Here is a 26,686-nt window from a genome sequence, read left to right as displayed (position 1 = left end):
CGAGAGGCTCTGTCTAGTATTTTATTAGATTTCGTTTCCAATATACCTGTATTGGAAGATTTAGGAGACAAAAAAGGCACAAACTCACATTTAAAGAAACGACGAGATAATCTAACCCATTCTACAAAGAGTGTGTCGCCAAAGGAAAGAGCACGGAGAACCCGTTGGGAATGGCGGGATGAACCCAGAAGGGCTGCGGGATGAGAGGGGCGAGCGGTCCTGGGGCAGGCTGGGGCTCGGGGGCTGCCCCTGGAGCCCCAAAGCCGGGTGGGAATGGCGATCCCAGCGCATCCAAGCCCCTCGGGATGGAGCCGATCCCGCCGGGAGGGTTCTCGCCAAAGCTGATGGAAGATACGGCACGGGAACGCTGCGTGATCTTTGCTATGCTCACTAGCAGGAACCAAGCGTCGAGACTGAAGGGTCTTTACAGGATTTGTCTATCCAAAGGCTGAGGGATGCTTTCACTTAGGATCAAATTGGAAGGACAGAAAACAAAGGGCAGGGAGCAGAGGGGGAGGATTCAGGCTGAAGGTCCTGTAGTTTCCGCCCCCCCTCCCTCCCTCCAAGTTTTTCCACTAATCAGGAAAGCTTTGTGTAAAAGCTCTTACTCTGAAATCAGAGGATCAAAAAAGGATTGCAATGGTGGAATGTTACAATCTGCTTCCACGGCGATTAGTGTCATCAGATGGAAAAAGCCTCTTGGATAACACAAACTGAAAGAACAAGTGTGCTATGTGTATTCTCAGGTTGCCCTCAAGTGTAAGAATCCCTCAAAACGTAACCAACAAACACGAACACAAGTCAGTGTATAAATTCTCTGTTAAAAATACTTCAAACTGAAAGAACTCTAACTGGGGCCTACACTCCTAGAATACTTGTGGAACAGCTATACAACATGTCATGAAACATCCTGGTCCCAAATAGCCTCAAAGATTAAAATTTAGTTTCTTTATCTATTTTACAATAAACTTGTTTTACTTCTGCCTGGTGAGATTGCTAAAACCCCTCAAACCCCACCCCAACCCCGCAGAACCGTCTGAGGTCACTGAGAAGAGCCTGCCAGAGTTACTGGTACAATTCAGAGCTTATTGCACTTAGACATGAGTAAGGCAAAATAACAAACTAAAAATAAAGGGATAAACTGCCCCCTCCCCAGAAACCAATGCCATCCTCTCCCTCCAGAGCATTCCCATCTTCCTTCACACTGAAAACAGCTCTGATCCCAGCACAGCCTTGCTCAGCAGGGCATGGGAGCATTTCAGGATCTCCTGCTTGCAGGAGTGGGAAGGGCTGGAGGAGTCAGAGTATTACAGAATGCTAAAAAGACTCCTCAAAAGTGGTGATACACCCACGACTGTTTGGCATTCAGGGTTTCATCTTAGTGCTGCCAAACACAGAAGTGGAAATTAAAGTTATTACTACTAGGGGAGGGGAAAAAAATCAAACATTGGGCCTTAGGGATAAGCAAAGAAGTAGGAATTTTTTTCCTCATATGTATTGAAGAAAGCAGCATTTCCTTGATTCTGTTCTGCTGAGTTGATTGTCTAAAGCTGATATCAACATAAGGATAGGTACAGTAAATATCTGAGTTCATTAAATAACGAGATCTCTTTACATTAACAGTATCCTCTATGATTTATAATAACCAACAGATATCCTAGCAAACTGCAGGACTTTATAAGTAGTTTTTCTTACAGCACAAAAGGAGATATTTCAGTCAGTCTTGCAATGGGAAGAATATTATTGCTGAGCAGAACCACCGCCCCAGGCACCTGGATGTAACCAGATGCCAACACCTCTCTTGCACACCAGCCTTTGCAACATCCCAATTTGTCCAGGGAGAATCACATTGTTGTTATTAGTCAAAACCATTCCAGCTTTGTAAGTTATGGGAAGTCTTAATTAATAAAGAACCAGGAAGTTGCAACATGTGTCAAGAAAGATTCTGTAAGACTGACACACACAGCTGGAGGACAACAGAGCTACATGGACCAGAGAGGCCCCTAAAATGGAAAATCAACAGGTAAGTGCTGAATGCCTCAGTACAGGGCCTGACTGCAGCTTCTGGGCAGTCTTTAATTCATGTTTGTTAAGACAGAACAAAGTAATGCCCTGCAGAAGCCACAAATCCCAACTCACCACAAACCAGGAACTCTCTGGCTGCTCCTCATGTTGCACTCAGGTTACCTGCCATTAAATATCTCCCTCTGGGAGCAAGGGTGAGAGCAGAACATTTCATGGGAAGAGTTTTGCACTTTTAAATATGGACTATTTCCATCTCCAAACAGACATTCAAAGAACAGTGAAGGGCTGGGCAGAAACAAAGGTGGCAGTTTATCCCACTTGGAAAAAAAAAACCAAAAACAAAACTAAAACAAAAAAAAAATTCTAAGTCACCACATCACAAGACTATTTGAGCTAAAAATGTCACTTGGAAATCAAACAGGGCCACATGGAAATTGGTCTGAACACAATGAAAAAAAGAGGAGGGAGGAGTTGTAAATACAGATCTCTAAGTCACACGGCCCCAGGAGGAGGAAGCTCCTTGGGAAGCACGTGCTAACATTGGAGTGCTTAGTACCAGACTGTCTATTTGCTCACAATATTAATTAAGGGGCATCTAGAATTAGCTATGGGAGGTTTAAAATCGCCTGCCAGCTGGACAGAGAAAGGCTTGATCCAGAGATGGTCCATCAGTCAAGGGTGTGCATTCCCTGGGCCTTCCTGATGACTGTCTTGCAAACTGAAACAAAGAGACAACAGGGAAATGGTTCAGGATGGCTTTGGGAGAGCAGCGTGCCAAGGGAGGGGGCAGACAACCTTGAGAGAGCAAATGTGAGTCAGGCAGACAATGCAAGGTTACACTGCAGCTCCACAGGAAATGGAGAGAGGAAAATCAAGTGGCTGAAGCTGCATTCAGAATGAAAATATTTCTATCAAAGACACTCCCTCACCTTGTGTTCCCCACTTACCACCAAGCAACCAGCAGATAACAGAGGGCAAACAGAATTCATAGTGAGTACTCCAGGAGGATGTGGTTCTGCCCCACCCCATTCCTTCCAAGGATAACTAGGATGGCATTTTACTGCCCTAATATCCTGTTCTTCCCAACAGAAATGGACAACCCCTTCTTTCCTCTTGCTTTCTTACCTCTCTAATACTATACAACACAATTGTATATATTGTATCTACTATACTATACAATATTTTTGCAGTGTCTAAGAAAAATTTGGCAAAACCAGCTCCCAAACTGATGACATATTTAACAGAATAGAAAGAAAACAAGTCAAAAGCTTTAAAATGGTCATTGCTGCTTCTCCTGCAATGCCCAAGTGTTAGTCCAAGCCTTGGTCCATTAGTAAATACTACTAATAAGCAATGGAAAAAATAAATTCCTCATAAAATGCTTGGAATGCTCTATTTCCAACTGTATTCTAAGCATTTGCATGTCTAACTTACTTTTTTTGAGACTGACAAAAGTTTCTCTGCAAGTCATGGAAAGTAACATATGCATTACAGAAATAATAGCAGTAAGCTACAGAATATTCTAACATATTTTTCTTACACTTTTCACTCAGACTTTTCTTTAGAACAGTTCTGAAATGAGGCAGCAAACCTCGCTCATCAACCTGTCAGGGAAATGGCTTCACTATAAAAACAATCAATAGCTCAGATTTACTTGTCAGAAGATATGAACAGGATCATTCCTCGCACAAATGTTGGGGGTTTTAAACCAAACAGAGCAATAGAGATTTTTGTCAAATTCCTTGATACCTACAGTGCACAAGGAAGGAGTCATATTAGTCATCTGCAGCCGACATTCCTTTCACTGGATCTTTTTCTCTCATCTGAAAGAGGAAAGAAGTGTTCAAGTAATGATTCTCACGTGTGTTATCTCAAAATTTATCAGTATGGAACATCTCCTGTGTGTAAGACATGGATTGTATCTCAGCACCTCAAATCAGTGATTGTGAAATACACATGCAGGCATCACTTCTGGTTAAGCTGTGGGTTGGCAACAGATTTGGAACCATTATCCAAAGGGCAAGAGTGTACATGAAACTGTAATGAAATATCCTGAGGCTTTTGAAGGGAGAGAAGGGTGCAGGGCAGGACACAAACCACAGAACAAGGTTCTCATTATTACCCAACTTGTGTTTCTCAGAGTAAGAATGCTGTTACATACCCCCACTACCTGCTTATGGTACTTAGAGCTATAAAAACCTTTTACTCAACAGGTTTCTGGCAACTAATGAGGACAAAATCGACCATTCAGCTTTGAGTAAAAGCAAACAGAAGATATTGAGACAGTAAATGAATCATTGCCACTCAGCCCCTCATTACCTGTGGTTCAATACATTTACTGCCTCAACAACAAACAGAAGGAGAATTCCATAATGATTAGGAGGAGATGCCAGCACGGTGGACTCATGGCCAATCATTCACAGCACACACAGCATGACCTAAATAGCAGGAGCACAATTCACACCATGCCCTGACAATGCAGCAGCCTTTCCTCTCTGCTGTGTTGGAGAGAAGCAGCTTCTCACCCATCCCACACCTGCCCTGCTTTGCCACTGACCTCATCCAGCTGTCTCTTGGTCTCCTCCTCCATCCTACGGATGTCCTCCATAGTCAGATCAACCCACTTATCAAGCCAGCAGAAGAGCTGCCGGTGGAAGTTTGTGAAGAGCCTCTTTTCTTGCTGCAAAAGGAGGAATAAAACACAAACCAGCTTAGTCACAGGGCAATTACCATGGAGCTGACAGCACTGGAACAATTTTCAGAGATGTGTAGAATCAGCTCCCTCGCCCACCTTTCCATCTAGCTGCCACAATTGGAAACTGGAGATAGCTAATTTTTATTCTTTTATCAGAATATCTAATCTAGAGCCTTGAATCCCCAGAGAAATGCCTTTTTTTTTCCCCTCCAAACCTAGACAGCAGTCTGCACACTGCACTGAAAGAATTAGTGAATTTCCTTTGATTTGACAGTATTGTTCTGACTGAATAAAGTGCTCCAAGCTGGGTTTACTTAGAGCACAAAAGTTGGTCTGGAAGTGCAGAAAAAAGGAGAAACAGGTATTTTTTAAATCCTTAACTTGCTAAAAACTACAAGTTAGGAAATGTAAAGGGCTGACATGCACCTATCTAATTTTTTTTTCTTCTGTAGTGACCTAAAAAATGCCTAAACTTGTTTTTCACAGCTGAAAATCTTTCAGCACAAGTGACTAATGTGCACAAACTACTCCAGGTTTGGAGCAATTTATTTCTATTTTATAAGAGATAAGGTAGGCAAAATCATTATATTAGACAGGGATATATAATGCCTCTTGATAAGACCTCATTAAGGAAGGACACTTCAGTTTTTTACCAATTATGGTTTCATATCTCATCAAAGGCAGCTTGAATACTTTGATGCAAACCTCTAGATACTCATAAATAGAAAGAGATTGAAGACACTGCTTTATTCAGGGCTTTTGTTAGAGGTATTTGAAATCCTGCAGCACCATGGTCATTCCCCCTTGGAGCTGCCTTGAATTGCTTCTGCAGAGGCAGCTCTGTGGTTTATCAATATTAACCACTGAGAAGTCTCTGTGATCTGAAGGCACAGGAGTTTGATGAACACAGCACTGCCTGGAAAACCACACACAACCATTCCCAGGTGTGGCATCCTGCTGCAGCTCATGGGCTATAGACTCCACCACAAAAAAGCTCTTTTCAAGACACCATTTATGTTTTAAATTAATGAAGTTTCTCATCATCTGCTTATTTTTAACACAGGTTTTTCAAGCAGCAGACTAGGAGAGGAAAATGTGAGTAGAGCTCACTTGTCAGAAAGATCCTCAGCAGCAAATTGAACCCAGCTTTAACTGGGTGCAGAATTTCAGGCAGAGGCATTGCCTGTACAGCAGGTGGGTGATGAGATGTGCCCCATTCCCACATCTCTCCCCAGCCCAGAACTTACCTTCTGTATAAAGTTCTCCACTTTATTTTGCAGACCCCACCACTTGAACTTGACTGTTACCAGCTTGTAAGCACACATGTATGGACAATCTGACTGCTTCCCCAGGTCCTTCTGCAAAGACACAAAGAGATTCACATTAATCCTCCAGCCAAGTGTCTCCAGGAAAGCAGCTCCTTCAGTCCTAACTGTGAAGTCTTCCCACAATTCCCCACAATCCTCTTGCATTGTTACACCTTTCTGATATTTCATTGACAAGTTTTGTCACACCTTTGCTCACCCTTTTTCAAGGCATGATGAAACTAGACCCTGGTTTCCTTCACAGGTGGCTTTCCCTCCATTCTGAGAACAGACTATTCCTTCCTCTCCTCTGTTGTCCACTCTTTCTTCCATTAAAATTATGTCTTTCAGCATCTTCACTCTTATACCACGGCTACTTTGCTTCCTTAAAAGTCTCTCCATAAAGTCCCTACCTAAAACATTTTGGAATTAGATGATATCATCTGAGTCATGATTATAAAGTCTTAAAGAAAACTCCATAAGGTTTCCTATTTCCCATTACAGAAGCCATAACCACTCTTCCCAAATGAATCACATCAACCTCAGCTTCTGCCAAGTTTGCCTGCCAGGAACCAGACCTGCACACCAGGAGCTCCCCAAATCCCACCCAGGGTCCCTTTTAAAGACTGGTATTACATCTGCACTTGTAATATCTTCAAATTCCAAGGATTTCAGTGAAAGGTTACACACTGCTGGTCATTACTCAGCTATCTCATATTTGAATTCTCTTGGGTGAACCCTTGGGCTGAGCACCAGACAGCTCCAGAGATTTCCTGGAACTCATTCTCTTTGTACCAAGCTCTTTTCATTTTTTCTAAAAGAAATTATTTATTAATCTGTTTTTATTTTAATAGAACAGATTCAGGACTGAGTTCTGTATTTCCTTCTGCAGAAGGGATTCCAGTGTTTTCCAGATGTATCTTTGGCTCTAAACCCCAGTATCTGTCCTAATACAGCTCCTGAACTCATCAATACAAACCTTCCAGTTGGGACCCAGAGGTCCACGTCCAGTCTTGACAGATTTAAACCTTGCTGGATCTTCTTCTGCCTTGTAATCCTGTTGGACAGACACAAAGATTAAACACAAATTATCCTACTGTTTTCCAGCTGTTCTTTCACACAAAGGATTTCTTTTCCTGGCCCAAGACCAGCCTCTGCCTTATCAAGAGCTACTGTTTTCAGACCTCAGCATTAGGTCAGACCCTCTCCAAGGAAATGTATTCACACTGTGTTGTGTCCTAGACCTATGAAGAAGTGGTAACAAACTGAGATGACCTTTGTAAGGCTATCAGAGGTTCTGTGGGATATGTTTCCTGTAACCACTTGTTCTCTGGGAGCTAAACACTGCTGTTACACAAAGCAGCTGTGCTATCTAGGATTTTTCACAGCACTGTATCCGTGTGATGCTCACATGCTGCTCACTAGAAGAAAAGTACAGACAGGCTCTCAGTACTACCATGAAAATGGTATCAAATATTGTTTGAAAGTCAGGAAACTCAACCAACATTCCATTTTTATACAGACTTTTCTTCCCAGGAAAGAAACATTCCTTTCTCTCTCACAGTAACTGGAGCGGTTCTTAGAACCAAGTATTGCCTACATCATTTCCAGATACACTTGTGAAGCCATGGTCAGTCTCAAAAAGAGGGAAGTTTAGGAGAGATCCTGTATGGAAAGGGGAGTGCCATTTCCTGCTATTCAAACACTTCAGTCAGCTGCACTGCTGGAGAAATACTATTGCATGCACAGGCAACACATTTTACAGGCAGTGCTGACAGTTTTTAAAAGCTTTTCCTCTGGCTTGCATGAGCAGTTTTAAGGAAGGCCTTTCTTCCTCTGTCCACCCTCCCCCTTGTCCTGCTGCCTGTGACCACCCCTGGAGGCCCAGTTTGTCCATGATCCCCCCTTTTAGCACTGGGCCTCCCCCCCAGGGAGCTGCTACCCCCCACCATACCTTGGGGAGTACTTGGCTGCGGTCAGCAATGTCTATGTAAATGGCTTCTACACTCTTCCATACCTCTGGCTCCAGTTTATGCACCTGCAGGGAAAAAAACAACACTCAAGGAGCTGCTTCAGTGACAGAACATTCCCAGCCTAAGAAAATATAAAGCCAGATGGAAATGCAGACAGCCAGTGCTCCCCTTCCCACCCACAGAGAGGCAAACACACAGTGGGAGAGTTTCTAAGGAAGCAAAGGTGCTCACACAGAACAAGTGCTTGGGGGTCAATTTGATTCAGTTCATGTGAGAAGGCAAGAGAAGGGAGTCTGCCCTGGTAGTGAGACAAACATTTGAAATGCAGGAACACTGTGAATAGACAGCTCCACACAGCACTTCTCTAAGCCAGCACAGAAAGCAGCACTGTGACATTAAAGAGATGAGTAAAACACATGACACAAGTACTCACATTCTCTTGTGTTCCAAGATCTGATTTATGCCAGGTTTCAATTTTGATCAGGAAGTCATCCTTCATATACTCATTCTGTCATCAAAATAAAGCTTCTTGTTATTCTAGGATTATACAATTATATAAGACAAATATATAATTTGTCTTCTTATTACACAGATAAGCATTAGGAGAGTCAACTCAAAGAACTAAATCAAAGAATGAACTTTCCATTTGACTGGGGTCCAACTTAGGGAATTTCAGAATTCTTTGTAACCAGATCATTGCTTTCAGCAAAATTGATTGATCATTAATTACTTAGGATTAAATAAACCACAAGCTGTTCACAAGAAAAACCACCATAAATTCTATTGTTTTAGTGAAACATTTGGAGTTTATAAACAGCTTTTTCTTGAAAGGACAATATCTGCCACTCTATTTAGAGTTTAGAAGGGGTAACATAAGTTAGCTAGGCAGAAACTGTCTTTCCACAGATATTATTGATCTAGCACTGAGTACATATTTTGATGCAACTCTTCAAATTAATAACAATATTAAACTGATGTGCTGAGAGCTCTTGACACTGAATGGGAAGGGACAAGAAGCACAGTTCTGCCAAGTAAGCAAAAAACTTTCCATTTCTCACTATCACTGTGAGCAGCAAAGGACTCCCAAAGTAACCCTATCCTCCCTCAGGGGAGCAGAAACAAAAGCACAAGCCAGTGAAACATTCAGCATGTAGAAAGGAAATATCTAATTGAGAAGAGATTCATCAAGGGGACAGCATGGCAGGACCTAACTGGTTTTTACTCAGTTTACCCAAACAAGGGCTTGCTCCCATTTGTAAAGCTGAGCTTTGCTGGGCACAGACAGATCTCTGTCCATGCTCACATGGACACACACCCTTGGGAAGGGCAGTTCCTCTATGGGATCTTACAGTGATAAAAGCTAAAGTGCCTTCAGCTCAAGTTAAAGAGCTTCTTCTACCCAGAACACCTCATTTCAGACATTATTCCACAGAATATCAGTAAAAGCAATACTTACTGTAATAACTGGTCCAAGAAATCAACACATGGAAAGAAAGAGACACAGTACTTTAGTGAGGAAAGACTGTACAGCAACCACTGCCCTCCTCCCACTCTCAGCTCCAGCTTCCCAGGTACCTCTGAGGCAAAAGACATGGAAGTTGATAAAACCCAGCTAACTTCACCCCCTTCTCCTCTGGAAATTCTCAGAGAAACCCAGAGGAGCAGCAATTAATTATGCACTGCCACTTGTGCTCCCTGGCCTGCAGCCAGCTGGATGAGAAGATGGAATAAGTATGTTCAGCTGACAGCATTTTACCAATCCTTTCTCAGCTTGCAGATAAGGAGCCTCTCCACAGCTCCAAAGGAAACCCATGCTGGATTTCAGGCCACAGCAGCCCTGCCTGGAGTAACCAGACCCTCTGCATCTCTGCTGCTTGTGGTAACTGAGCTCCCTGGACAGCCAGGCTCAATTATTCAACACAGAAAAGCAATTAAAGATCCTGTAACAGTCAGCAGCTGCTCTACCTGAGCAATTCTACTCGAGCAGAAGGAAGCCTGAAGCTGGAGGTGAAGTTCTCTGGTCTGTTCTGAAGTCTAACATCAAGGCTTGATTAAGGAGCAGTTTGGTTTTAAAGGTATTGTAACAATTTTTGAGTTTCCAAGCCAGCATCCTGCAGTTCCCATCCCAAATCACCTATCATGCACATCCAGCTGCCTTCATTACCCACTGCTGGGCTTGGACTGTTCCAAACCCCTAGCATGTGAAAATTGCTTTTTACAGCAATTGTACAGAAAGCCAATTATTTGGGCTGGAGGGAGAGAACAAGACAGCAGAGCTGAGGCTAATTTTTCAAAGGCTGAACTTCATCTCAAAGAACATTTCATTATTTCTGCAAGAAGGAAGTGGGGTTTCTTTCCTGCTAGTCCAACAAAATCTGAATAAAGCAGCAATAATTACAAACCAGGGCCTTCCCACTTTGCCATGACTGTCTGCTGGGACTATGCAGCTGCCTCAAAACAGGTTCCTTCACCTCCTTAACTTCTTCCCTGTGGGGAAGACTCCTCATTTGTAAAGAAACAAATTAATCTGTTCAGAAATGTCCCCTGAAACTTCAATGCTTAGCTTGCTACAAATTAGGACCTGCTTCTTGAGGCATTACAGCAGCAACTCCTACATGTTTCATTGCAGTTATAACTTCTCAGTTTCTTGACATTTGGCCACAGGCCATGGTTACACTCACAGTGGAACACACATCAAATTGCTTTTCTAAAAACATTTAAGCAACATTAATATTTAAGTCAGACTGCAGAGAAGAACACTGTTCCCCTTGGCACCAGCCCACAGGTACAACTATGACAATCCTCACTTCATTTCTACTGCAGAAGTTGTGAAACCATACAATAACAACAACCTCACTTATAGTTTATACTCTCAAAGGGTCTAAGCAAGGCTTCCATTCAAAGTACATAAAAACAACATATTACAGCACAAGGAAGTGTGCAGAACTGAGAAAGTTATAAGCTAGGCATTTCAATTCCCTCCATCTCTATTACTACTTTGATAATGGCCCATAATATGTATATTAATTGTGCTTCTCAGAGGAGATATAGGGAAATGGAAGAAGGATGCAGCCATAATAATTAAGAAAAAAATACCACGAGGCACAATTAAGGAAACCACTGCTTTATTCCAGTTTAGAAGGCTCTGTGAAGAAGCAAGCTGTGCTCCAGGGACAGCACAGCAACACCACCTTGGACAGGAGGGCACAGGCAGAAGCACCAGCAGCTCCTACACTCAGCTTTGCTTCCTACTGGGTGCCTGGCTGTTAAATTTCAATTCCAGTGAGGGCTGAAAGCCTGGCTGCTCTAAGCCAGCACAGCATTTTCTGCTGCCCAAAGATTCACAGCAGGGCATCCAAGTCTCCCCACATGCAACCAAAGCACCTGAGAGCATCCAAAGAAATTGGTCAAAAAAGGCGGCCCCACAACACATCCATGGGCTCCACATCCATGGGATCTCTCTCATATCCGTGGGATCTCCCTCACATCCATGGGATCTCTCTCACATCCATGGGTCCTCTCTCACATCCATGGGATCTCAGATCCCTGAGTTCCCACATCCATGGGTTCTCTCTCACATCCAAGGGATCTCAGATCCAGGAGTTCCCACATCCATGGGATCTCAGATCCATGAGTTCCCACATCCATGGGATCTCTCTCACACCCATGGGATCTCTCTCACATCCATGGGTCCTCTCTCACATCCATGGGATCTCAGATCCCTGAGTTCCCACATCCATGGGTTCTCTCTCACATCCAAGGGATCTCAGATCCAGGAGTTCCCACATCTATGGGATCTCAGATCCATGAGTTCCCACATCCATGGGATCTCTCTCACACCCATGGGTTCTCTCTCACATCCATGGGATCTCAGATCCCTGAGTTCCCACATCCATGGGTTCTCTCTCACATCCATGGGTTCTCTCTCACATCCATGGGTTCTCTCTCACACCCATGGGATCTCAGATCCCTGAGTTCCCACATCCAAGGGATCTCTCTCACATCCATGGGATCTCTCTCACACCCATGGGATCTCTCTCACACCCATGGGATCTCAGATCCATGAGTTCCCACATCCATGGGATCTCTCTCACATCCATGGGTTCTCAGATCCATGAGTTCCCACATCCATGGGATCTCTCTCACATCCAAGGGATTTCTCTCACACCCAAGGGATCTCAGATCCATGAGTTCCCACATCCATGGGTTCTCTCTCACACCCATGGGTTCTCAGATCCCTGAGTTCCCACATCCATGGGTTCTCAGATCCCTGAGTTCCCACACCCATGGGATCTCTCTCACATCCATGGGTTCTCAGATCCATGAGTTCCCACATCCAAGGGATCTCTCTCACATCCATGGGTTCTCAGATCCATGGATCCTCACGTCCATGGGCTCCTACACCCAAGGGTTCTCCCCTCCTGTCCAATCCCAGCCAAAAGAAGGTTTCACTAACTTTTCCAAGCTCTCTTGTTTCATGTCAGGCTGGCAGATTCTCTAAACAGATTTATCAGCCTCCGCATCAAAACTGCCTTCTGCTCCAACCCCCACAACAAAGCACTTTTTATCTCATATTATGATGCTGTTTATTACAGTTGAGGGTGGTTTTTTTGCTTTGTTATCATTACTAGCATATTAAAATCTGAAATTTCTTTGATTTTGTTGAAAAGTCTTGTACTTGATTTTAGTATCCCATTCTTCAGTGGAATTTTATTAGTGTGTAAGTGAAGGATAAGCAGCTTGAGAATAACAAAAGAAGTAACTCCATATCTTTGTTTCAGAAATTGGTGGAGAAGGAAAAGTGGAGGTGGAGGATACAGCCAGGCATTTAAATCAGCCCAGTGGGCTCAACATGGAAATAAACTAAACATTTACTAACTAATTTAAGTAACATGCAGCAAGAAAACTGCATAAAGTTTAGAAAGGTTGTAAACAACTTTGTTTCCACGTACTCTGTGAGACATTAAAAATTTATTCTAAGGTTGATGGCAGTATCTGAATTTTGTGTTTGAAATAACCATTCCACTACACTGCTGCATGTAATTTCACAGACTGAAGTAACACTATCCTCTCCCACTGCAGAGCTTTTTCCTTCTTTTAAAACACTTCATTTAAAATTCACTTAAGTAAATTGTCAAAAAAAGGGGGGGTTTATATTTCAAGTTTCAAGAACAGTTGGAATTTTGAAGTGTTTCGTTCCCATGGCAACTGTACCACTACCAACCAGCAGCAAATGTATCCTCCAGAGATACAAACAGTACAAAATGCTGCCAAAAACACTACATAGGTTTGGAGGCAAAGTCAAATTTTCAGTTTGCAGCAGTAAAGACCAGAGAAGCTGTAGTGGTTAAACACTATGGCTGGTAACTTCAGTAAGTAAATACTAACCACTCCTGTAGAAAATAGGTTTGACATTATTCCAGCACTTTACACAGCTCCCAGGGCCTCAGCCCTGCCTTTACAGATGGATTCACTTCATCTGCAGCATTCTCTGTTCAACCCTCACTGACCTCAGATCCTGCAAGTGAGCAAAACCCATCACTTAACTCCTGCTCCCTTCACCTGCACTAAGCAAGAGGCACCTGAGATCTGCCCTGCTCCCCTCTTGCATCTTCCACTTTTTCCCACCTGCCTATGCTGCACTTGAGCACATAAAATCACCCTCCTGTATTTCTTTTATCTGTGTCACACAGCTGCTCCTTTAGGAAGATTAACAGGTATTTCTTGGTCTGTTCGTTCCCTCTCACAGAGGAAGGTCACTCATTAGCAGCACATCAGGCAAAGGCAGTTCTTTTACCTCCTCACTGTATTTTGCTTTTCCTGACCATACAAAGGGCTTGGAGAACAGAAATACAAAATTTGAGACCTGGAACAGCTTCTCCACTGGTTGCATCTTTCCTTATACCCTCCCCTACCCTTTTTCCCCCTGCTCCCAGAAAACAAAAAGGGAGAATCCAGAGTTCTTCCTCGGGCACTCACCAGTTCTGCAGTAGGGATAGGCATTCCATGCTTTTTCATGTATATTCAGAGCTCCTTCAGGGGCCAGCATTCTCACAAATGTTGGCACTTTGCTGTAGAATTTGGAAATAGGAAAAAAGGCATTGATAAGGACAACGTGGAATGAGAACTGAGACCGGCAGAACATCACCTGAAATGCAAACACCAGAGATTTGCACAGTTCTGGAATTGGTAGGGCTCTCCCCAACCCCATTACGATGTTTTCCAGAAATGCTAAATCAAACATGTTAATATAAATCTTCTTTACATAATGAAAGAAAAAACAAATTAAAAAAAAAAAAAGAGGCTGAAAGCAGGTTGAAATCTAGAAGATGTTTTGTTCTTTAGCCAAATTCAAGTATGAAAATATTGGGTGGCAGGATCAGCCTTGCTTTGAAAAGCTCCAAGGCAGATTTTCTGGGGACAGGGGTGGGTGGCTGTCCCAGTGATGCTCACTACCAGGTGCTGTTATGCTCCTGCCTTCTGCACCTTTCAGCCTTTACATCATCTGTGGTTTACAGCTGCTGCAGCCCCTGTGGTTGCTGCTGCCCAGCTCTGGGAGTGAAGTGGTCCCCATACCTCTGTAGGTGGTAGATCTTGTGTGTGTACTGCCCACGCTCTCCATCCCTCTCGTAGGGCTCGTTCACCAGGACTTCCACTCCTTCACCTCCACCAGTTTCATTTTTACTGGCTTCTGCCACAGAATACAGCTGCCCCACTTGATACTGGAGAAGTTAAAGACACATTATTACCATGGCTATAATTCAGATGAAGTAATAACTTTGCCAGAAGAAGCCAAGGACAAATTTATTACCCAGGGAGAGGACAGAGTAAAGGACATCCACTTGTATGGGCAGATAAGCAGCTCATTTAATTTCATTTGAGATAGAAAGCTTGAGTGGTAGTTAGGAGGAAAGCACTGCCAGTGAAACACCTTTAACCCTCCAATGTCAAGCTCCAAACCAGCAGAGAATCAGGAGAAAGCAGGAAAGAGTAAAGGAGCATCAGAAAGTAAGAAAACACAGATGACCTCAGGGATACTGTAGCAAAATCCATTGGGTTTCACTCTTTTTGAGTGACACACTCTCAATTTTGTGGGGACAGTTGTAAGGCACTGCCAGTCCTGAATCAATAAGCACACAGTGCTGCATCCAGAAGAGTCCCAAAGAAATTCACATCAAGCTTTTTTACAAAATGCAGGATAAGGGGGAAGGGAGTGAAAAACTTCATAAGGGAGACAGAAGATAAAGGGTACTTGCACCACCTGATTTAAGTGCTCCAAGAAACAAACTCCTCAAATGTGCACAGCTTAGGAACCCTGAGGGTCAAAGATGAGCATCCCCCACGTGCATTTCAATCAACTGAGAATGAAGGCTGAAGCAAAGAGGGAATTTTCATTCTGAAAACTTTATCTAATGAAATAACTGAGCCAGTGTCCCAAATGACCAGTTGATCTATGCTGTCACTGCTCCCACTATTATTTTTCCTATTATCTTTGGTTTGGATTGTGATGTTTTTCCTCTGTATCACACTTCCTCTTAGCCACAAGCTTAAACCACTACCAGGGAGGGCACAGAATTTCAACATACAGTAAAATTCTCTCCCTAAAATAATTTCTCAGTCTCTTACAGACACTCACTTGGCAGCATTATTTCCCAGAAATCACTTAAAGTACTTGACACTACACAACTTCTTTCATAAGAGGCATTCACAAATGTTTCCCTGGGCAGAACAGAGGAAAAACCAAAAATAAACAAAAGAGAACATTCTCCTGTGCAGAAGATGTAAAGATTAATACACTCTTGCCTCTTGTAGCTGAAAAAGGGGATGCAGAGCTCAAAAGAAACATGATCAAATGAAGAAAATTCACACAGGTTTCTCTGAGGTAAAGTTAGATGAGCAAAGTTTGAGGATGAAGAAGCTAAACCACTGACTTAAAAGGAAGAGTTCTAACTTAGCAGAGTTAAGACTTCAGAACTTTTAAGTGAGCAAAACAGCAACTGTTGCCAAAGGCAACAGTACAGGGACACAATCTGAAAGGGTAAACCACAAAGTGTTTGGCACCAGAAGTGCAATAAAAAAAAAATCAAAAAAATCAACTACCAAAACCTCCTAAAAATTCCATAACATAACTACAAAGCAATGCAACACTGTTGAGGCCATCTTCCTTTTCCACAGCATAAGGCTCTGCATTATAAACAGGAATAGCACTTCTGAAAGGCAGCCTGGAAAAGTGGAATACTGCTCAGAGCTGAGAACCCAGAAATACCTCACTGGGCTGGAACATCTTCTGCAAGGAAGGAAGATTTCTACAGTCGTTAAATTTTGTTGTCACAGCATCCAAAATAACAACAGTACCCAAAGCTCTCTGGTACTTTGTGCCATCTGGTGCCAGCAAAGGCCTGCTGGAAGAAGAGACGGAAGCCAGGGTAACAAGGGCAGGTGTCCTGGCCTCAGCTCATGTGGGGCAGGACAAAAATCAGAGCATTTTCAAGATAAGAGCAGCAGCTCTGGATCCCTCCAGAAGGTCCTGGCCCAGGTTACATGAGCAGCCCTCAGTTGGCTGGACAGTTCCTGCACTGCCACAGCAGGTTGGGTTTCAGTCTGGGATTTGGGCTGCAATACAAGTCTGTGACTTCTGACATTTCATACACCACACTGCCTTCCTTATGACTCCCTATGTATGACCCACACAAAGCAGAACACTCACCTCCCTCCAGAAGAGCAAAACATGAGAGTTGTGAAACCTTAGAAGCAAAGTTGCTTTAGCAGAGTAAGAGCCACCCAAACCCTCACAGAACAGAGTTTATTATGAGTTTGGTAAGTACAGGATTACAGGCAGGACTGAATGGCTTTGCCTGCTTTGCAGCAGGTCCCAGGACAGAGCTCCAGGAGCACCAACTAATTCCTCTTAGGAACAGCCTCTTATTCATTCCTTCTCCCTTTCAAATACCTGGGTCAAAGTTCAGACACTAAGAAGATAAACCCTTTGGTTTAACATCTTCACCATTTAAACTTCTCTGTTATTTCTGAGCCTTTAATCACACTGATAAGAGAGGAAAAGGCCCAAATAAAACCGTCCCAATCAGCAAATCCCACATCATTCTCTCTGCAAAGGTAAACAGAGAAAAAGATTTTGGCTCTAGGAATCTGAACTCCAGACAGACCTGAGAGCACCAAAAAACTCTTCTCCTCTTCTGCAGGACATCCCTCTTGCTCTGCTCCAAACACCTCTTATACAGCTGAGAGAATATCTTCATTGCACCCAATTTCCTCCAGCAGGCCTGATCTCAACACAACCATCCTCAAGAGCAGTTGTTTTCCTGAAAGCTGCTTTGAATGCAATTAATAAGATTCCTGTGTGTTTGGCAAGCTCCTTGCCATGTGAAAAGGAACAAAGAGGCAGCACAGAATGTGTACACACAGCTCTAATCCATACCAGCATTTCAGTGGCAGCTGGCAGAGCCACCCACACGAGTCCACGCTCCCCAGGCTGGCACCTGCTGCTGGTCAGGGACTGGGAGCAGAGCCTGGCACCCAACACTCAACAAGGAAATTCCCTTTGCTCCCCACAGTGGGACAGGGGATAACCCAGCACAGCAGTGCAGCTTGCAGCCTGCACTTGAGCAGGACTGTGTTTTGGCAGGGTTTCCATGCAGAAGACAGACTGCTACAGTCCAACTCCTACATGCCAGTTTTAGTCATCACCAGGGCTTCTTCTCTTGCACTGTTTGGTTCCCAGCTTGGCTAAGCAGCACTGAGATCTGTGTTGATTCAGTCACAGCTCCCCAGTGCCTTCCTGACCACCAGTTTTCTCTTGAATTCCATACTATTGGTTAAGATCCATTTGCTAAGGGTGGAGACTGAACACAGAATCCCTGGTATATCACAGAACTTCACAAAAGACTCCCTCAGCCCTTTCATGATGTCTCAAAGTTACAATTAATTTCATTCCCTCTCTTACACACTGGCATCAGATGCAACAATTTGCATACAGAAGGTGTGAACTCTTAAGCCTTTGGAGCAAAAATCAACCATAGGAAAATGAAATCAGAAGTCCTCCTGCTAGCCAGAGATGCTTCATGAGCAGCTACACAGTCAGGAGCAACAACAAGTCTCCAGAGCCCTATTTAAAAGTTTTGCACACAAGGAAATCCTTGAAAGCAATGAAGGTTTAACAGCTGGTTTGTAGAACAGACAGCAGTGCAGTGACCAAGTGATGCACAGATGTGTCAGCATCTTTGCACACAGGAAGGGGGATGAGGCAATAAACACAGCAGCAGTCATCCTCTGAGTCAACACTGGAAATAACCTTTTTTCTTAAGCACACCCAGCTACACAGTCAAAACTAAGTGAACTTTAGAACTGCTCAGGGGACTGGCTCCTGAAATCTGCCCTATCACAGGAAAAACACCACACCTTGGAAAGGGACATCACTCGTGGGACATGGTGACAATGTGCAACTTTGGGGAGAAATTTCATTTGGTCAGGTTGGGGGTTTCTCCACAAGGCAAGCATGGACCCAGAGTAGAGCAATCCATGTCCTGAAACAGATAATCCCAGGGCACCCACACAGGGAGTTTGCCAGAGACTGGCAGGTCTATCTACAGCCCAAACCCTCAGTTTTCCACACAGGCAGTCTGCACACGAGGCTCTGAACAGGCAGGGAGGGACAAGAGCACAGCCAGGGACTCGCTTTAACTGGATGAAGGCTAATCCCAGTATCAGAGAACTGAGGAAAACCCTGTGTTGGGCTCCATCCAGTCTAACCCCCTCAAAGGAACAATCTGCATGCTGCTGCTTTGACTTTCTATTTACACAGCTTGACACCAAGGAGCCACATCACTACAAGGCAGGGTTCCTGCTACTCAGGAAGGTCCTTTCTGTCCACTGAGCTCAAGCAACCTGCCACTTACCCACCAGTTTGCATCCTTTGCTTGCTTGATAAACTGATCATGTTACTCCTTCCTTTGTCAAGCTCTTGGTCTTGTGAGTGGTGCTCATGCACAATAAAAGATCCAAACTTCCCTACTCTCATACTTCTGACTTCTGTTAAAACTGCTGGAAACAGATTCATGCAGAAAGCATAAAAGCTACAGGTAGGGAGCAAGCAACAGACAGCACTCCTGGCATTAACAGCCTTGTTCTTGCACTAACACAGAACACAGATCCAAACCCACTCCCTGATCAGAGTACTGGGTTTTCTGTCAGCATCTGATACCTGTCACATCAGACTGAGCCACAGGAACAAGAAATTCAGCTTAGACACTGCTTCTGTTTTACCAGCCAGTCTGATGGCTGCAGGAATGCACTACATGAAGTTCTAAACTGTGCTCTGTCAAAAGAGTGAGAGTTATAAAAGGGATGTGCTTAAAAAAGTGCTGCCATGAGCCAGCCCACCACTGTCTACGCCACAGTAGCTGCTATATTCAGAGGAAAGAAAAATGAACAAGAGTGCTGTTATCACAGCTCTCCCTAAGAGTCAGAACAAGGCCTTGATCAGAGTTCACAAACCCAAGGCTCACAGCCAAGGACCAGAAGGAAAAAATAAAACACATCCAGAAGAAGGAATCTGCTATGGAAGTGCTATAGACTCAGTCATGTTAGTGTAAAGATTAAAAAATTCAAAACACTTCTATGGTTAGAGTCTCTCCAAGAGTGATGTTCAATGCAGGAGGGAGGAAGGAAAGGCAAGCTGAAAATCAGAGGAAACAGGAGGGAAACAGCAACTGAGTCTGCACAGTTATTCCATGGGTGGTTCCTTGTCCAATAGGAACTATATCTCTTCTCTCAATTCAGCTTTATCTAAACAAAAAGAAACTTTGCTGTATGTAAGAGCTAAATAGCACAGGTCTTAAAAAGTCCTTTTGCTATATGAACCTCCTAAGTAATTCTTGATCTTTGCCTAAGAGTTGAAAACAAAAGAGCTCCAGCAAAACACAGTTTAAAAGGTGACTTAAATCTGCACTAAAGCTTCCCCTTCATGTTAAAAAAATAGAAAAGAACAATAGTGCTAATGAAAAGGAAACTGCACTTGAAAACAGCCTGACAGCTCAAGATTTATAATCAGCATATCTGAAAGTATTTTGTAAGAGAGATGATTGGCACCCTCAGAATTAATACAATGATTTGGTCAGAAATGATGGTGAATGAGTAACAGCTCACAGGGGCCCCTGAAGACAGCTTGCACTTTCCAGTTTTTGTTCATGCTTTGATCACAGGTTTATTTACAGTCCTAAAGCAAGAAGCAAGGAACTCACCTCCTCCACAGACACGGGCAGGATAACGCGGCTGGAAGGGAAACAGAGGCAGAAATTAGCAAATATCCCTGCAGCCCCCCAGTTCCCACACTGCTCACAGCAATGGCTGCACAGCTCTCCTCTCCCCCCAGAATTCCAGCATCCACCCAGCACTCCTTAGGCCAAAGCCTATTTATATAACAGCCTCAAAGAGAAGCAATACATGATGGAGCATAATTGCAACCCTCTGTTAAAACTCTGTAATTCAACTGGTGATCCCTCACTGGCCTACAAACCCACACAGCAGCAGCACAGGGTGATCCCTGTCCCTCCATCCTTTCAGCAATCCCATCCTATTCCTCACCAAGCTGCTGGGGAGGTTTCTGTGGGCCTCAGCAATTCTGCAGAGATCTGCAATAGCCACCAGGCACGATTTGCTCACATGTCCCAAAGCAGCAGCAAACAGCAGAGGAAAGGCTTTCTCAGAGCTCACTGCAAAGCAGGCTGCAGCCACTGCTTTAAATGAATCTTTTTTTTTTTTATTATTGTGGTTTCCTGAACGCTTCTGAGAATCAACTGACTGGACAACAGAGCAAAAACTGCCTGAAGTCACACAGATTTTTTGGAAAATTATCAATTTAAAGCTGACAGAAATACATCCTTGTTAAGATCTTCTCCAAAACTGGATCTGTGGTTGACTTCTGCTTTCAGCAAGGATGATGTCAAACGAGGAACCAAAGCAAGAAACAGATAGGAAATGGATATGGCTACCATGGGCAGAAGAATTCCCAATTCTTTGGGAATTAGTCTCAAAGGAACTAGGACACAATCAGGAAAAAAAGCCCTCTGTATTAATAAACTGATTATGAAAAAGCAATAGTGGTGAAAATAGAATTCTTTTTTTACACTTTACCAAAAGAACAAACTGCAATAGGGGCAAAAGATTACAGATTATGCAAGATTACTTGTGACAGCAACACTTTATGCTGACTGCAAAGTACTGCAGAAAGAACTACTGAGAACTGCAAATGAAGTTGAGTGTCAATAAAAAAAAAAGAATAATGCACTATAGGCACTCATTTTCACCAAACACGTGGGGTTAATGAGCCCCAAGTTAATTACTGCCAATATCTTGAGCCTTTATGGAAAAGCAGCAGGAAACATCAGCTCAGTGGCAGTTCAAAAGTAAATCCAATAAAGAAACAGGAACAGCACACAGACAAAAAAGACAATTATGTCACTAGAATCTCCCACATATCAACATCTTGAATATTGCCCATAGTCCTGGTCACTTTATTCAAAGAGGATACAGAACAAGTGAAGGGAGTTGAAAAAGATGGAGATGGGAAAAAGCTTCTGTGTGAGAAGAAAGCAGTTAAGAGGAAAAAAACAGCTAAAAGGCTCAGGTAGGGAAGAGTTTTAGAGATCATAAATGATGCAAAAAAAAAAAGTGAATGGAGAAGGAGCAGTGACTGTTTTACAACAGAAAAATCATTAGGCAACAAATTTGAGACCAAATCACGTGTGCTTCTCTACGTCAGGTCTATGAAGACATGGCATTCCTTGCCAAACACAGGAAATAAAAGCAATTTTTAAATGGGATTTTAAAATGGAAATCCATGGGCCACTTGCTGGTAGGATACATTGAACTATAATTGTTTTACTCACTGTTACATAGTGTTTCCAGAAAATAAAATGTATGTTTCCTTGCTGAAAGGGAAGAGCACCAACACCAGTGTGGTGTAAGGGAGGATAGAAAAAAAAGGAAAGGGATTTTCACAGGTAGATTTTGCCATCAAGCATGATGTTGGGTTAGTTAACTGGATAAAAGTGTAATAAAAGAGGGGCTGGATGATAAATTAAAGTGAAAGACCAAGAAACAGGGAAAAAACCAATTTCTTTGGAATGGAGTTCAAAACATTTTTCTTCAGAAAACCTGGTGTAAAACATTGCTGTAAGCAAATTAAATTCCATTTAGGAAACTGGAAGACACTAAATCTGAATTGTTATCTTGGAGTTCAATGGAGAAACAGAAACAAACAAAATCAGTGGTTTACAGTTTGTTCAGTCCAGCAAACCAAGAGAGTGGGGGTGAAAACCACTTAAAGGTAGTCAAGTGATAAATGAGGAGGAGGGAAAACTCCTCAAGAGGATCTTGAGGAAATCCTTTGCAAGAGCAGCAATGGGAACAAAGATTCCTAACTTTAGGGCAGAACTTGCTCAATTTATGAGAAATGATATGATGTGGTCAGCCTGAAAATGGTGAGGAACATTTGAGATCCCTGTTAGATTAAAATGTGCCTCAAATGCCAGCAAAGGGAAGTACAGCTGCAGGGAAGGTCAGTGGCATTATCGTCACTTCACAGGAAAGGGAAGTCAGTCTCCACACTCTGATTCTCCTCAAGGTCTTCCAAGGCAGCTTAAATCAAAATAAGGACAGCAAGCAAGACTCCAGCCAGCATTTACAGACCCTGACACCAAAAAAACGCAAACAAATGACCAAAATCCATGCAGCTGATCTGCAGCATGGAGGGATAGAAATGCAAGGTAAGTCTGGAAGTCTGACAGGACATCAAATGAAAGGGTTAAAGTCATCACTGCACAACCATCAGAACAAGAAGCTGTGGAGAAATGATGAGACAGACTTGTCTGATAATAAAATGTGACATCAGGTTTTTGTTCTATTGCTCTATTTCTGTATCAGCTCCTAAAATACTTACAGGCATAATAAAAGCCATCTGATTTACTAGGGAGAGTGAGACAAGGGGTCACAGAGATGGAAGAATAATCTGCTCACATGAGATGAAGTTACAGATCATTTAGATTTTTACCACCTATGGTAGGAAGGCAGAAATTAGGCAGCAACCTAAGAACTAACATAAGAAACAGCAAAACAGTAACAGCAAAGCACTTCAAATAGCCAGCTCACACCAAAACAAGAGGTTTCAACATGCCTTAAACAACTGCTTCCTGGAGCAGGAGAGTTCATCAAAAACCATCTCAATAGGATGTAAACTGAGCACGTACAACGCCAAGAAAATCTAAATCTGAGCCAATACAGTGACACAACTCTGAATGTGCAGCTGTCAGAGGTGGTTGGGAATCTCAGAAAGTCAAAAATTAATGTTCATTTGGAAAGTCCAGCAGCAACCTTGACTGTCCTTAGAGTCACATATGTCTTACTAAGGGCAAAACAAATGGAAGAAAATAAACAGTATAATGGCAACATTGGAAGGTTTAGTGACCCTTTTGACAATGGAAACCTATAAAAGGAAACCAATGTAATAATTCTGGTTTTTTTAACCTTTACTCTTAACGTTTACACTTCCCACCCAGTTTCTGAAGCAGGCAGTGTGAAAGACCAGTAGGCATGCTGATATGGTGAGGTAAATAATATTGAGTAAAATGACTTTTGGAAGTGACAGTCACGAAAATGAATTGCTCATGCTGTCAGAAATCTGATTCAAAATACATATGTTCTCACCTTTACAGCACAGCGCACTGATAATGAGCTTTACTGTGGTACAGAGCAAGGGATTGTGAGCAGAAAAATGAAAAAGATACACGATAACCCAGCCAAGGTGCTCTAAGAGGGAAAGCAGTAAATCCACAGGAAAACATCAACAAAACAGATGTTGTAGAAGGAGTTAATTATCTTTTCATGCACCTGAAACTAAGCACTTGGGCCAGGTTTCTGCCTGCTATCCAGATTAACACTACAGAAGGTAATGGTGTTTTTGTGTTATAAAGAGCAGCTCTGCTGCTGCTCCTGAATTCTACACTCCTATTGTTTGGATAAAAATAGCAGGGGTTTAAGGATTGGGGGGAAAAAAAAGTTCATCAAGTTTAAAGGCAACTACGAGGATCAGTACAACCCTCAACGTAGTTTTAATATTTAAATCCACACCATGGTCCATAATCTCGCAAAGTAATTCCTGTAAGGAGGGCGCAGTCATGTAGGTAAATGTGTCTAAGAGAAGACCTGAAAACCCACTTTATCACTGGGATCACAGGTATCTTTCGGAAGGGGAGAGATAAAAAATAAACAGAAAGCTTCTTCCATCAGCCAAAAGAAGTTTAAAATGATGGAATGCACTTAACTTGGGAATGCACTTGAGTTAACCTTAAGAATTCAGGAAAGAACTATGTGCAGAGTGCACACAGCTTTGAAGACACCCAGCCAAAGTGCACCGGTCCGAGAGCAGATTCCACGTTAGCGAGCACAAAGCAGCTGAACCAAGGACTGTGACAAGTCGTGACTAACAGCTACACACCCTCACGTCCAGCCAGCTTTCCACTCCTTCATCCCCATCACAGGGCAGGACAACCGCAGCAGCCTCAGCGTCAGTGAACAACTCCAAGGTGAGCCTTCCACACACAAAAAATGTTTTGGAGCTACCTCATTGCTGACATTCTCGGGAGTCCCTCCACGGAGGTTACACAGCCGAAGGCGGGAGGGGATCAAAGCCAGGCTTGACACTCGGCTCTGTTACAGCGAGCACGACCGCCCCTGCCTCCCTCAGAGCTCCCACAGAAACCGCCGGCACTGAGCGGGCTCCCGCTCGGCCCTCGGCTCCCGGGCACCGGCAACACCCACCCGGCACAGCCGCCCGCGGAGCCCGTGGGGGCACCGGCGGCACCCGCGGAGCCGCAGAGGGGCCGAGCGGCCCCGGTGCCCGCCGGCAGCCGCGGCCCCCGCCCCGCCGTGACCTTCATGCCGCCCCCACCGCCGCCGCCGCGGCCCTCACGGCGCTCCCCGCTCCCTCCCTCCCTCTCCGCGGCCGCAGTGCGGGGCAAGGCCGGGCCGCCCACCCGCGGCCGTCACCGCGCCAGGCCCCGGGCGCGCTCGGAGGTGACCGGAGGGGCTCAGGGGGACCGGAATGGGGGAGCTCCCCGCACTCACTATTCCTTGATGAGCACCATGGCGGCGGCGCCGCGCGCCTCCCGCCCGGGCCAGCGCCGCTGAAGGTGACAGGAGGCGCGTCCCGGAGCCGCTGCGCGGAATGAGCCGAGCCGAGCCGAGCCGAGCCGCGCCGCACCGGGACGGGGGGGCCGGGCCGGCGGGGGGGGGCCGGGGCGGTTCGTCTCTGCGGCAACGGCTGCGTCACCTCCGCGCCGCGCGCGGGGCGGGGCGGGGCGGGGCGGGGCCGCCCAGCTCTTCCCGCCCCCCGGCCCCCTCAGGCAGCGCGCGCCTCCCTCACGGGCTTCTGCCTGGAGCGCCGCTGACGTTTTAAATTAAAACGCCTGGGTTTTTGGTGTTTGCGGGTTTTTTTTTAGGTTTTTTCATGACGTGTAAAGCGCCTGGTGCTGTTTCAGTTTCAAGGCTGGGCTTGCCAGAGCAGTGCCGCAGTCTTCCCAGCGGTGCCGCTGGCGGGGAACTCCTGGCAAGCCCTCAGGTTGTTCTGGATCAACTCAACAACTCATTTTAAACTATAGCTGCTTCTGTAGGTTCTCTCAAGAGCTGTAAACCGCATGGTTGTTACTGGTTTCAGCTCGGGACTGGGGTTCCCGAGAAGTCTCCCTGCAGAGCTCCCAGAAATCTCCCTCCTGCCACCAGCAGGTTCTCCTTAAATCACAGAATGGTTTCACTTGGGAAAGACCCCAAAGACCCAAAAGTCCTGTTCCATCCCCTGCCATGGGCAGGGACACCTTCCACCAGCCCAGGTTGCTCCAAGCCCTGTCCAGCCTGGCCTTGGACATTTCCAGGGATGGGGCAGCCACAGCTTCTCTGGGCACTCTGTGCAAGAGCCTCCCCACCCTCACAGAGAATTTCTTCCCAATATCTAACCTAAATTTCCTTTCTTCCAGTCTGAACCCATTCCTCCTTGTCCTATCACTACAGTGCCTGACAAAGGGTCCTTTTCTGGCTCCCCTGTAGCTCCTTCAGATACTGGTAGGTGCTGTGTGGTCTCCACACAACCTTCTCCTCTCCAGGCTGAACTAACCCAAATTTCCCAGCCTGTCTCAATAGGGGACATGCTCCAGTATTCTTGTCAACTTCGTGGCCCCCCTCTTTTGGGACGGTGGGGAAGGGAAATGACGAGTGACCGGGGTATTTACGCAAATAGCCAGGGTTTAAGTCAGTGCTACAGTCAGACAGGGTGAGTGGCTTCAGGTTATGGGCTTCACCTTGTCACTAGGTCATGATTTATGGCATTTTCAATGATTGTCATTATTGGATTGGAAAAGTAAACCACCACAGATTTAGCATCACCAAGCTAAGGCATGGATAACCGAGACGTGCAGCTTTGCTGTTGACACCTGTGATCCCTTCTAAGGCCACACTGTTCATTTGTCACTATAGCTGAGCTCAACCTCATTCTCAACCCGCCACCTACAGGGTTTGAGGTTTTTTTTTCTCCAAGATTATACTCATTTGGAGAAAAAAAAAATTAATTGGCAGTGGCTCTTAGCTCCTAACCTAGAGAAGAGTCAAGGAAATATTCAACCTGG

At 44.4% G+C, this 26,686-nt stretch overlaps 1 protein-coding gene across 1 annotated transcript; it reads right to left on the bottom strand.

Moving 5' to 3' along the window:
• Window positions 1–7: 7 nt before the first annotated feature.
• Window positions 8–25,353, bottom strand: PITPNA (phosphatidylinositol transfer protein alpha). Its single transcript, XM_071447764.1, has 12 exons — window positions 25,137–25,353; window positions 20,255–20,285; window positions 14,574–14,719; window positions 13,977–14,068; window positions 9,454–9,461; window positions 8,431–8,505; window positions 7,979–8,062; window positions 7,004–7,081; window positions 5,968–6,078; window positions 4,583–4,705; window positions 3,779–3,848; window positions 8–2,743 (listed from the first exon to the last, which is right to left on the bottom strand). Exons 1-11 carry the CDS (start codon window positions 25,154–25,156, stop codon window positions 3,801–3,803), a joined length of 816 nt encoding a protein of 271 aa, XP_071303865.1. The 5' UTR covers window positions 25,157–25,353; the 3' UTR covers window positions 8–2,743; window positions 3,779–3,800.
• Between the last annotated feature and the right edge of the window lie 1,333 nt (window positions 25,354–26,686).

The sequence above is a fragment of the Agelaius tricolor genome, unplaced genomic scaffold, assembly GCF_023055355.1.
Source record: "Agelaius tricolor isolate 1412-34295 unplaced genomic scaffold, bAgeTri1.0.p SCAF_25, whole genome shotgun sequence".
In the NCBI taxonomy this organism is placed as follows: Eukaryota; Metazoa; Chordata; class Aves; order Passeriformes; family Icteridae; genus Agelaius; species Agelaius tricolor.
The sequence above is the reverse complement of the archived record's forward strand: the minus strand, read 5'-3'. Positions and strand labels throughout refer to the sequence as shown.

Excerpts from the sequence above, each read along its gene's own strand:
- PITPNA (XM_071447764.1), bottom strand. The coding sequence starts at position 25,156 with ATGGTGCTCATCAAGGAATA. Across the intron at positions 14,720-20,254 it reads TGCCCGTGTCTGTGGAGGAG|TATCAAGTGGGGCAGCTGTA; the intron begins GTGAGTTCCTTG and ends TAACTTCTCCAG. Across the intron at positions 3,849-4,582 it reads CCAAGAGACAGCTGGATGAG|ATGAGAGAAAAAGATCCAGT; the intron begins GTCAGTGGCAAA and ends TTCCTCTTTCAG.